The 13,437-nt window shown below is 39.3% G+C and overlaps 1 protein-coding gene across 1 annotated transcript in view; it reads right to left on the reverse strand.

Moving 5' to 3' along the window:
* The window catches only part of PPARGC1A (PPARG coactivator 1 alpha), a 64,085-nt gene that overhangs the window by 16,829 nt on the left and 33,819 nt on the right, over nucleotides 1–13,437 (reverse strand). Inside the window, exons 3-7 of the mRNA XM_072862224.1 lie at nucleotides 12,173–12,367; nucleotides 11,095–11,217; nucleotides 9,961–10,165; nucleotides 5,844–5,889; nucleotides 5,662–5,735 (exon numbers count right to left, since the gene is read on the reverse strand). Of these exons, the coding sequence (XP_072718325.1) occupies nucleotides 5,662–5,735; nucleotides 5,844–5,889; nucleotides 9,961–10,165; nucleotides 11,095–11,217; nucleotides 12,173–12,367 (643 nt within the window). The remainder of the gene's footprint in view (nucleotides 1–5,661; nucleotides 5,736–5,843; nucleotides 5,890–9,960; nucleotides 10,166–11,094; nucleotides 11,218–12,172; nucleotides 12,368–13,437) is intronic.

Raw genomic sequence — 13,437 nt, forward strand, 5'->3', positions numbered from 1 at the left:
AGACGCCTGACAAGGAGTCCAACAATCTTTAGAGGAGGGGAAAAAAAAACCTACCAAAAAACCTCTCGCGAAAGTACAGACTGAGCTAAATTTACTGGCACTTCTCTTGCTGGCAGAACCGTGCTGGGGACAGCCTAAGAAAGGGCTTCCTCGTGGCATTTTGGCTTTTTTCCTGGCTTTCAGCAGAAGCAGGAAGTGCACAGGCAAGTAGAAACAGATAAAAGTTGGAAAATGTTCATTTAACTTTTGAACAAGCCTCCCTTGGGGGATGGAGGAGTGAGTGAAGTTTTGAATTCATGTCACCGCTACACGGAGTCCACCTTCAGTGCGTCCCATGACCAATCTCCAAACCGTGAACTTTGAGAAAACCAGTTGGCTGCACGCTTGCTCATCTTCACACTAACCCTTGGTAATCTTCACCGAGGGCCATGATCCTACATCAACAGCGTTACAATATTCTATAACCATTGGATTATTTCATAAGCGCCGATTTCTCCGCCAATGTGTACATTTTAGCGTTGACAGTACAAGGTATATTCTGTGCTCTCTCTTGAACTTAGCAGGTTTTGACAGATTTATGGAAGGACAGATGGCCATTACGGGCTGAAGGCTGACAAGAGGCAGTTCAGAGCATTGTTAACACACTTGCACAAACTCTCAGCAGTGCAGCGCTGTGCAGAATGTAATTCAGACTATAGCTTTTTTATTGCTGCCTATTTTCTTTTGTCAAAAGAGCCTGCTGTGCACAGCAACAAATGGCTGCCATTACCCAGAATGTAATGGGTGTCAGACAAATCACGTAACACAAACAATCAAGAGTATGTAGGTCATATTTCAACAGAGCACAACCTTAGCAATATTTATGATTACTGCATTGAAATGTGCTCTATAATAAACAAGTACCTCTACATCACTCACACTTATGTACTTCTGCACAGCAAATCTGTTAGAAGTGGTACATACTCTACAATCATCCCCCTTAAACAGTCTTTTTTCTTTTTAAAGTAAAAGGCAAGTATTTTTTCATGACATGCTATAAAACCATTTTCTTTGTAGGGACTTTTCTTTAATTGAATGGCTCCGGTAAATGGTACGTTTGCACTTTGCCTTGCTCTGTCTATATACTACGAACTCACTCGGTGATCTTGTGCTTGAAAATAGCGTACATCAATTTGCCAGCACTGCTGCCGAAGCAGCACCGTCCTCCCTGTGTCTGTGCAACAAAAGGTGTTTGCATGTGTGCCGACTCAGCCACCTCGGCCAAGCAACATCTTTCAAGAAAATCTCTGGGAGAGTGAAACTACTTTTGATACATTCCAAAACTCCACTAAAAAACCCCCTTAGTACTCATTTAGCTCAGCTAGGTTGATAAGCAGAAATTAGGGGAGTGCCTTTGCATAAAATGTGACATCTTGACATTTTAGGACTGATTTGCAATGCTGTTTTACATAGACACCAATCTTTCTAAAACTCTACTGTAACTGTTAGCATTTAAATGTTTGATGATGTTTGTTGTGCTTTGAGGGGGCTGAGAATTAGTGTCTTTTGGTGAACGCAGCCCTGGAACCTTTCCACATGTGCACTGGGCTTTTGAGAGGCATTGAAAATGAATTATTTTAAGTTTGAAAATGGACTGTCAAGGGAAACATTATTTAAGGCCACTTAAAACACTGAACACAAGATAACGGCTCAATTCAGTAAAAGAATCAGAAGAGCTTTTGTGTGGCACAAGATTGCAGAAGCCAGGAAAATATAATAAAATTAAATAGCCATCATATAATAAAAAACTACATGCTTGTTGAGTATTCAGTTTAATCCAGTTGTCAGTGCTGCAGAGAATAAACACAGATGCCTGAAAATATCAAATAATTTACTAGATTTGATTCCCTCTGGACAACTCTGCGTCTCACATCTCATTTTATCAGAAATCATTCTCACATCTCAAATTATCAAAACATACACAAGTTCTTATATGATAGATTTTAAGTATTTGTTCTGACAGCTAAGAAGTAACACAGATCTAGAGGTGGGCAAATAGCAGGGTATAAGTAACCTCAAAGAGGGTCATGAATTCTAAATCACTACTCAAGCTGATTGTGTTCATACAGCCTTTTCTGTCATCTTTTTGGAGAAATCAAATTTTGCACCCAAGAAAGACTGGTGAGGAGTTTTATGCTCAGGTAAAATATAGGGATCTGTGTGCAAATGAGAGACTTCTCACCAAGTCACCTGTTGTAGGTAAGAGGGTGGAAATAGCCTTCCAGTTACTGATTGAGCCTTAAGCGTGTAAAGTAACTTCATGCACTTACATGATGGCTTGGAGTATTTAGGAGTGAAGGTTTAAAAAGACACTGAGAGAACAGAGAGAGCTGAATTTCAAACATTTAGGAGCCATGCCATCTAACTTCTGGCATTTAGAAGTTCAGCAGAAAGTCTAAGACAATCTTTGAGGAGCCCTTGATCACCAAGAGAAACACAGCCACCTCCAGAGGGTGAGTCATCCTCCTAGTCCCTGTGCCTGCAGGTGCCCCCTCAACCTGACTGGTAACAAAGAGGAAAGACGTCTTGCAGTGACACAGAAATGTCCCATGTTCCTGGAAGACGCTAGAGAGGTTCAAGCCCACGGCCTCTTAGCAAGGCATTGGCAACGCAGCTAGCTGTGGAAACAAAAGGAGAAGGACCTCTTGCGAACCTGTTACTCAGAACGAGGCTCACCTTACACAGAAATTTCATCTACTACATTATCGTCACCTAGGACTCCCTCCATATCATGATGTTCTGGTCCATTTTCCTTAGAATAGCACTAGAAATCTGCTGCAGGACTTGGGATTTTATATAGCAATGGACTTATTTCTCTATCATAGGCCACTTATTTAAAGTGCATTCAAGAGTTCTTATGTGTAGCTTGAAAACACTGTAAAAAAATATTTGTTCCTTTTAATTTGACAAATCAATGTTTTGACAGTTTTAGGGAGGACAAAGTTACATTCGCAACTACTAACAAATCCATTGTAAAGCAAGATATAGCATTGCCAAGAGAACGGTTTCAGTTTGACTTTAGAGACATGAATCCAAAATGTGCATGTGACGAAGATTGATGGCTCATGTGGGAAATGCTTTTATTTATTTATTTTTCTACTCTATCGTTAATTCATCAGTGAGGGAACCAATGTTGTTTTCAGCAGAGAGATCAAGAGAGCTGCTATTTATATTAAAATACTTTGTGCTTCGATAGTGCGAGCAGCACTGCTAATGGTCTTTTCAATTCGGCAGTGAGATCAAGGCAACTCCTATTTAAATTATAATAAATAGCGCTTGTACAGTGCAAGCTGCCCTATATAAGGACAATGAGCAATGCGGTTATCTGGATATAATTTGGAGTTGCCAGGGTCTCACTAAAGAACTCCAAGGTGTTATTAATCACTACTGCCACTATTTTTTTCCTTTTTTTTTTTTTTTTTTTAACTGAAGTGGGTCCCAATTCTGCCACGATTTACTCACATACGCTCTAAGTTCTTCAGTACTCGAGGTTGTTTCTGTTATGTAGTCTGCTTCCAGCACAAGCAGACTCATGACACAAGACACTACTGCAATACAAATGAGTTAAAAAGTAAGCTTTGCACAACCACTCATCTTTTTATACATATATGAATATAAAAATAAAATCTATGTGTATGTGAAGGCAGAGATTAATACAGCTACCAAGTGATGAAATACAATCCCCTGAAACCTCCTCACCAGGCATTGTGAAGACCAGAGCAAGTGCAACATGAAGTCCAAGAGCCACCATCATGTACGCTGCTTGGTAACACTGCCCCAACTCCCTGCCCACACACGCTCCACCAACTCTTATTCTTCCTGATTATCATCAGTTTATTTTCTAGCTAGACTCTATTTACTCCCAGAGGGAAAAGAAATCATGTTTTCACAGTACAACGTTCCTGTTCACATATTTGTCCAGTTGTGCTGTTTCACAGCTTCTGATGCATTTTTTAATGCACTAGTTCTCCTGGTTATATTGTCTAAGACACCTACAGAACTGTTTTGTTTCCTCCTCTGCACACAGCTGATGGAGTGGAATGAATTTGGTAATACCAAGACCATTCCTGTTGCCATTATGGAGGCAATACTAGAGGACTATCCAGGGGTCAGACTGACTCCCAGTTTTTGTCTCGTCAGCTGATGGGAAGAGCAGGCTGCTGACCTTCTGGCTGGGAGAAAACACTGGTCCCTTCAGTGATTTCAACGGCTGCTTGTACCACTCTGCTGTAGTCACCTCATCCGCCCCTTTCAGTTGGCAGCACTAAGCACTGACTTACCAGTGTGCTTACAAATGGGCACCCTTGTGCACATTTGCTCTCCAGTAATGATAAAAGAGGCTTCTCTGTGCTTCAGGCCTACTGGCACTGAACAGGATTATCCTGCTGCATATAGTGAATTTTGCTGTGGTGGTGTTGGTTTTGCAAAAAGAAGGTGCACTGGAAGGATGCTTCCTTTTGCTACAAGAAGAACTATTAAGACTGCAGGTTTTCAGGACATGGCAGAGGAAAGCATGCATGTTTTAAGGCTGAACTAATGAAGAAGATTCTGAAAAAGTGAAATGACGGTTGTTGGGAGGTGAAAGCCCAAAGTACATACACAAATCTAGACCTTGGGCCTCCTCTTGTGTAGAGCTGCCACTGAATTCAGGGGCACCAAGCTGATTTATGGTACCTGAAGACATATTTTGCAATGCCCCTTGAAATGCTAGAGATCACATAATTTACAATCCACTGTTATCTTGAGGGAAACACATGCCATGTACATATCTTATTTTTCAATATTACACAACTGAGAAAGAAAACAGTCTTGGCAATAGCTCAGGTGGAGCTCAACATGCTCTTGTGCTCAGTTTTGGACACTTCAGGGAAACAGAGGCAAGACAGAGTTCAGAGGAAAGCAATAAAACAGATCTGAGTCTGAAGGAATTGACTTTGGCGGAAAGAAGAGCAGATGAATTAAATGAGTGCAATGGGCAATGCATGAACTAAACCAGCACATGATAAAAAATCTACAAATCTTCAAAAGGTACAAACACCAGGGATCTGAAAGGAGGAGGAGGATAAAGGCAGGTTGTGTGAAGTGTGCTAATGGAAGAAATAAAGAGAAAGCAAGAATATAAAATGAATACCAATTTAAAAAATTACCTCTAAGCTATGGAATAATTTTTCAGTGGTAGAGGAGAAAGCTGTTATTTGTGACATATTAATCTAGAATTGACAAAGCACTGAAACATGCATTCACATAGAGCCCTAGACCAGCCTGGAGAGAGACTGGATGACATAACTTTTCCATCTGTAACATCTATTACACTGTGCTGTGGGGTTTGTCTTTGAAAGATGGTGCTCAACAGTACACAAATCTATGGGGAAATGGGGAAGTATAACAGATAAATGGTTTCATTCATATTTTCCCAGAAATTATGCTCTCTTGTGTAGGTTTGGAGCCATATTTTCAAACACATTCCTTGTCAGGTAACTGGATAAAAAGTCAATGCTAAACTTCACTGAAGTTAATCTACTGGAGACCTCTGTGAGATTTCGGTGTACATGTGGTATATTAAAATGAACAAACACACACGAGCCATGCTTAAAAGAAGAGCCAGCACTCCCCATTTCTCACCTGCAGTTCCAGAGAGTTCCACACTTAAGGTTTGTTCAATATTCTTGTTCTCAAATGGGGAACCCTTGGGATCACTGGAAGACAGGGCACATTTATAAAAACAAGCTGAAATGGAGTTGCTGTAGCCAAAATCTATTGAACCCCCCTCCCTTTTATAAATGTTTGCACTTTTTAGTACTTACTTTGGTGACTCGGGCGTCAATGGAAGTGATAAACTTGTTGGTTTGGCTAAAGGGAAAAAGAAAATGATTATGGAATATTTAAACACTCCATAACGTAAAAAGATTTCTTTTTATTTTGGTGCTGGAATCCCATGTTAGTCAGGTAGGGCTGAGCTCTGATAGTTCAATAGCTATTTGAGTGTATCTTAGATAGATAAATAAGGAGACTCATCCTGATTCTTTATTGCTGGTACCAAAAGGGCACCTAAATTTCAACAATTATTTACATCAATTACTGTACCTCTGAAATACAGTACACAACCCAAATGCCAAGAACCTTTCAGAAGAAGAGTGGTACATGTTAAAAATCAATGAAGAACTCTACAGGATACACTGTGAAAATGTTATTTCTCTTAGAGTTAACTTAGACTACAGTTCACATTTTATTTGGAAACAGGAGCAGCAGAATAACTACGAAGTAACAGAACGTTATGAATATTCAGTTAATTTTACTTCTACAATATACAATTTTATATATAGCACTGAGAATAGGTTGTTTCTATGAGGCCAGAGTCCAACCAGTTATAGTCCAAATTTCTGCAAATTATCCTGGAAACTATGACAAGCCACGGACATAGTCACAGATGGTTAAAAATGGGGTTGAAGCTCTCAGCACTACAATCCCAACATATGCAAAAAACAAAGCTCTAGCTATAAAAATACATGTCTTTGTAGCTTTTATTCCTGCAAACTTGTACTTTCCCAAAGCAAGCCAAGAACTACGATACTGTAATACAACTAAGATTCCTTTAATTGCCAGTAAACTGTTTAAAAATTAAAAATAATATTACTTGCAAATTTTACTTTTCAGAAGTTAGATTGATGTTTAAACACAGAGAGCATTGTACCAAGAACAACAGCAGGGGATCTCTTCTGCAAATTAATTACTTAAGACAAAATGTTCCCCTTGAACACTCCTGCACTGCAGATCTTTTGTCCAGAGTGTCACTACTGCATATTTCGTATTCATTTCAGCCTTGGAGCTCCCATCAACATTAAAGGATTTTATATGCAAATTGATTACTTTTATAAGCTCTAGAGCATTCCCGAAGTAATATTACATTTTTTTAAAAATTAACTCAATTCTCAAGAGCTGCATATTGTTTCTCCTCCTCCCCATACGAAAGTTAGAAATGGAAGCTCAGGTGTTCACCTCGGCTTCACCTTCCTCAGAAGTCACCGCCGGAGTGAGGAGATGCACCTCAACGAGTTATTTGTCTGGTCCAGTACTGCCGCTGATTTGTGCATAAAACCAGGTGCAGTAAGACTGAATCTAACCTGACACATCTTTGTGTGTATTTTATATACATCTAGGGATACTAATGTTTGCCAGTGGCTAACTAGAAGTAAAACTGGCTTAAAAAAAAAAGACCTTACAGTAAGGCTCTGGAATAAAGTTTTATATGAAGGCTTCCACTTTTTTTCAGAGGATAAAAATCTACATACTCTTACCCAATTTAGGCTTTCTAAGGAAGCTGAATGTGTAAGAGCTATTTAAGCCTCCAAAAAGTCTCATTCTAGTTCTCATTAGTCCCACAGAATAGTCCCACATCAGACTACATATATAAAGTTCTGAAGCACTGAGGCACAGTGCAAATCTGCCAGAGGTGGGCACAGACCCAAGGCCTTGTCTCACACTCATATGTATTCGTTTTAGGCAGATATCACTGAGCTCTCCCACTGAGAAATTCGCATACCAAAACACCCATCAGTTTTCTTATTGCTAGGCAAGGGCTTGACCAAACAGTATTCCTGCGAAGGATTCGTCCTCACATACAGCTATTGATAGTGTAAATATTTAGCCAAGACACTATCATTTTCCACGGTGCCTGTTTATTAGAGTTTCAAGGTCTACTGTGGTGTGGTTTTTTCTTATTAAAAAGGGTTCACATGAAGTTGCTTGTCCCTGTAAATTGAAAATATTCAGGTTCAAAAGAACTAAGTTTCCTCATGGGCAAATTTCAATGCAAAACCACAGATGATCTTTGGCATGAATGGGTTTGTGGACATTCCCGTGGGTTTGCAATATGTTTGCAACAGTAACCCTAAAGGAAAATACCATTTGACTTATCCTTTGTGAGCTTTCCCTAACTTTGAAAGAAAATATCAGACCCTGATTATTTTTTAAAACAGAAGGAGCCAATTTTCTTGTACTTTTGATTAAATGTATGAACAAATGACTGCACGTCTGCAAATATCAGTTAAATTTGCAAGGTTGATTCTGCATGAATTGACTGTTCAAGCTGAAAGCATTATATTCTTGTATTTGTATTATATGCAAATCCATTGATATTGAAGTCATATATTGGTGTATGAGGCAAATTTGATGAAAAAACAACATTTCAGAACCCTGTAAATTAAACTGCAGGAATTAAAGAAGAGAGTAATTTCTCTCTGCCTGCAATTTCACCCGCAATACCACCAAAGTCACAGTCATCTGTTAAACACTGGTAAGTTAGCTGTATGTCCCTTTGGACTTTCCTAACCTCTCTTTCCGTGCTGCTTCCACAACCCAACGTGCCCTGCTTCTTTGCACTGAATCTACACAATTGCCTCAGCTGGAAAAAATGCAGCTCTGATCTGAATAGGAAGATTTTATAATCCATATTTATACGTGTGTGTGCATACATCTATGTATGTGTATAACATACATGTGCATATAGCATGTTATACATGATACACCTTACCACGTATCACCTTAACACCCAACAGTGTTAATAAAACGCCCTGTAACTTCTGGCAGGTCTATGTTTCAGCACCATCGCAGAAAGAGACCCAGGTTTTACACGTACAGTTCAGTCTGGATTTTGCTGTGAAACAGACTGCTGAAGCCATCCAGAAGGAGTGGCAGCTGGCATCCAAGAAGCTCTAGGGGCAGTTGGATTTCTTTCTTACAAGAAACATCGTTCAGAGAATTTGAGACCATAATGGGGAAAACTATACTTAGGATGTCAGAATGTACAGCTGCGAGAAGGGTATTTAGTGGCGGGAACGGAAGATTATTTTTATTAAGTTTGCTTATACTTCCTAGTGAAGAATGAAAAATTAGATTGATGTGGGCTGAAAATGCAGGGATGGTGGAGGGGAAAAGAAGAAAAAACATATACAGTTTACAATTGTTGCTTTAAAAATACAAGAACAACACATTTAGGGTCATATTCTGATCTCTGTTGCAGCCAGATAACTTCTATTGACTTTAGTGGAGTCATCCAGGAGTTGCACTGATGTGACTGACTTCTAGATGCCAGGCCAATATATATACATAGATGTATTTTAAAGTAACAGTAACTTTAAAAAAAAGCTCCCTTTGGGCTCATAAGCTTTTACAGCTTTCCTTTATCTTGGGAAAACAGACAGGGGAAGAGGGGGAGAGAAAGCGAGAGGGGGCTTTAAGTTCTTGCATCTCTGTCATAGAAGTTACTTGTAATATAGACCAGTTCTTTATGCATCAGGGGACACTACAAGTCAACACAAGTGTTTAGTTTTGGCCATAAAGAATCTAAAAAGAGAGAGAAAGATCAGGATGGCAGCTAAACTTTCAACTATTTACAAAATAAAATTACAGACCGGCATTCCAGCTTTAACAGGAATGACACATTTATTGCTTTCTCTGTAGCAGTGAGAGCACTATTTATTGTCTTTTAAGGACTATGTGGCAGGTTAACAATGCCTTCAGTTTTACGCTAGCAAAAAAGAAAGCAGCTCACTAATGAACTGGCCTGCCCAGCTTGTTTAGGGGTATAATGATTTCTTAGTGGTACAGTACTCTGTGAATAAGTATTTCCAGCTAGCTTGGTATATTAACATGTGGTATTTGTTAAACTTTTTTTTCCCAAGATTCTTTTTCTGAGGCTGGGGGCAATAGAGACAGGATTAAAATTGTTTAAAAGCTAAATCTAGCTAACTAATTCTAACTTCATTATACAGTTTTAAAATTCTCCCTACACAGAAGAGATGCCGGATTTACAATACTAATCCAAAGAACAGAAGAGGTATCGAGGGTATTCACAACCGTGGTATTCCAGCTTCCCTGCGTTACTGCTGGTACCAAAGCTGTGTTCTGCGGTCCCACGCCTACCTTGCAGATGATTTGTCTGAGACTGCAGATGGGGCTTCCTTTTGGAGGTGCATTTCTCTTTGCTGCTGTTCCTGTTCTCTCCTGGTTTGGTCTGAGGAGGGTCATCATTCGTAGTCAGATACTTAAGAAGTTCAGAGCAGGGACGTCTTTGAGGCTTTTGCTGTTGACAAATGCTCTTTGCTTTATGGCTCCATGAATTCTCAGTCTTAAAAACAGGGCATAATAAAATAAAATAAAACAAAATAAAATAAAAAAAATTAAAAAGGCTAAAATTAGTGAGCTGAACCTTATCAGAATGGATATAGGTTTTCTGAAGAGATGAGGTTTTCAGTGAAGTGTTCAGTCTAAGTGTACTAGATCTATGAACTGTGAATAATTGTTTGCAGAACAAGGAAAGAAAATTACATTTAAAATTCCTAAATGACATTTATGCAGCTTTTTATTTCATTTCTCCTACATTTCAATGTTCCTACTCAGCAACATGTAACTAACAAGACCCTACAGCGCCTTTACTGTGAACAAAAAAATAAGCTGGTTTAAACCTTAATTTGCTGCTGATTGCTTAAGCCCAGTATTCACAACTCTCTTAAGTACCCCTAAACGCTCCGTTTTCAGTTACAGTGAACGGCAAGACAAACATTGTTTAATACTGCCCGCTAACAGAATTATGTCAGAGCCCCCATTCTGTCCAATTAATGGCTGATATACATCTTTTGCCAAGAATCCAGTGTCATTTTTCTTAGCTCAGACAGCTGGTAAAATGGCAGTCCCACATCCTGGAGTCACTCATAAACAACACCAGCCCATCAGCAAATTTTATCGTACCCCCTACTACTCTGTGTATCAATAAAGTAGGCGAGAGTAACAGACGGTGGGACTACAACTGAACTCTGCCAAGAGAAAAAGCATAAATGAAATATTCAGAGCATAAAGGAGCTCAGGTGATTTTCTGGAACCCAGTCTATAATCTGTTCACCTTTTTTTTTTAAAGCAATTGCAAGATAGTAGGCAGATTAATACAATACATATAGACCTACTGCTTGCTTGGTTGCTGAAAGCATAAAAGACCTTGTTACACTTTTTCTTTCTTTTTTTTTTTGCTTTTTTTCCTTATTACAAAGATTAAGTTTGTACCTTAACAACCACAGGGCTTGTTCTGATCCTGTGATTAGTGTTTGCATGGTTTTGTGTGCTGAGACCACTGCATTCATTGTAATTTAGCTGAGTGTTGGCTGGAGCCAGCAAGAGCTTCTTAAGCTACAAACACATCAGGGAAAGGGAGGTGGAAGGAAAAGAGTAAAGTTATGCATCTTTATGGATTAAAATGACTTATCTACATTTTTGCATAGTTACTTAAAGCTAGCTATATCAATTTCAGCAAGCAAAGTACAAAACAACAGAAAGAAGGGCTCAATATTCCCCAGAGCAAACAGATTTCATTTTCTTCTGGCTTGGCAGCATACTTCTGCTCCCTTTACTGCAGTATACTGCAGGGCAAGCAGAAATGACAGGGGTCTTGGATTTCTGAATCCATGGCAAAATGGAATTCTCGGTGATCTGTTTGACAGAAGAGGCCTCTGATCTAAACAGAGACGTTAACAGACTAATGGATACAGTGTCAAGATGCAGGTATCTGGCTCTGCTTCTGCAGAAGCCAGTGATAAGGGGCTTTCAGCGGAAACAGAATCACATCTCAAACTGGTTTTACTGAGCAAAATGCATATAAGGTTTCACCCACATCCTCACCTAAGGTTCACTTTTGCCCTGATTAGCACTAAACTGGTGCTTACTGGTCAAATCAATGATGAAGGCACAAAATTAGCCCCATATCCCGCCAGACTCAATGGGCCTTTCTTTACAGATCACCAAAAGTGATGTCTAAACATACACACAAAAAGACCCCCGAGAAATGAAATATGAATTAAAAACCATTACCCTGACTTATTTGAACAGAATGATAAGCAAAAGTGTCAGCCATTAGCACAAGAATCTCAAAAACAATCTCTTCAACACACTTTTTAATAGATTGCCTTATTAGTCATCCTATGGCTATTCGGTGGGTTTTTTTCCCTGTTTAATTTTCAGTTCTTTACTTGATTTTCCTTTCCAGTCTAAATGAAAAGTCCAGACCTTACTGTGACTACATCATACCCATGCAGCGGGTAGCCAGAGGTACATCCAATTCCTGTTAAACAGTAGGAAGGGTTCTTACTAGAGACGGCTCTTCTGCCTCCTGAGTTGGAGGGGTGCCGTCGGGCATTGGGGAAGGGCTAGCGGCATTTTCGTTGGTCACATCTCCATCTGTCAGTGCATCAAATGAAGGCAATCCATCCTCATCCACAGGGATGCTGTCCAGTGTTTCAGTGAGAACGGCTAGCAAGTTTGCCTCACTCTCTTCATCTATCTTCTGTGGGAGGGGACAAAACAAAAAGCAGAACCAAGTGAGAAGAGAAAAGGAACAAAACAATGCCTTTGTATGTGAAAAAGCAGTCAAAACACAGTTAAACCAGCCCTTGGAACAGTAACCTGCAACAGCGTCTCAGAAGATGTAATTAAGCGCAATAAAATTATCCATCTCTGCGTTCAGGAGAAATCTCTTTGCACTCACACTGTATTGCTCTAGTTTACTTTTCTTCCACAATTCTTTTTTTTAATCCAGTGTTAGCAACGAGAAGTAATCACCCAGGGATTGTATTACAGGATGTGCCTAAGCTGCTGACACCTAATGATGGTGTCAGCCCAGGCTGTCTCTTTCTTTCTCTTTTCAACACTGAACATCAGCTAATTGGCCTGACAAAATTACAAGAATCAGAGAATAAGACAGCTAATCAGAAGACCAAAATGAATCACCAGTGAAATTTGGAAAACCTTGTTCACATATGTGGCCAGGTGTAAGAGAGAAAGGTTCCCCCTTCTATACTTCTAGAAATCCTTGCTCCAAAACCAAGCAAAAACCTTCTCATTCCTGAGCATTTGGGCATAAGACTAGCCATCAGGGCTCATATTGTAGATGGCAGGCTCTCTGGGTTTCTTTTAAAGAAACGTATTAAGCAGGTTGCCTTTGAAGTTGTCCTTTTGAGTTATGTCGTTTGAGTGCTCAATGCGACTATTGTATGCGTTTATCTAATTCAGACTGCAATTATAAAAAGTAGATTAATTCCTAATCAGATGTGGCTGTAATGTTAATTTATATTAGATCTTATTTCAGCAACAATACTTCTTTTTGTCAAATTGAGTAAATTTAAATGCCTCCTGATTTTTTAATGAAATATAGTCCCTACTGTATATTAACATACAGATTTTTGGAGTACTGAGAGTTCTGAAGAATAGAATTGTGTAAAAATCATTATATTTATTTTTCAGAAAGACTGGAAATTGATCTTGACAGATCAATTATCTAGGATTCCTAGGCTGATCCTTGTGCTATTAAAATAAATGAAAAGCCTTTCACTGATTCCAGGGATATAAAATTGGGAG

This window comes from Ciconia boyciana, chromosome 5, assembly GCF_034638445.1.
Source record: "Ciconia boyciana chromosome 5, ASM3463844v1, whole genome shotgun sequence".
In the NCBI taxonomy this organism is placed as follows: Eukaryota; Metazoa; Chordata; class Aves; order Ciconiiformes; family Ciconiidae; genus Ciconia; species Ciconia boyciana.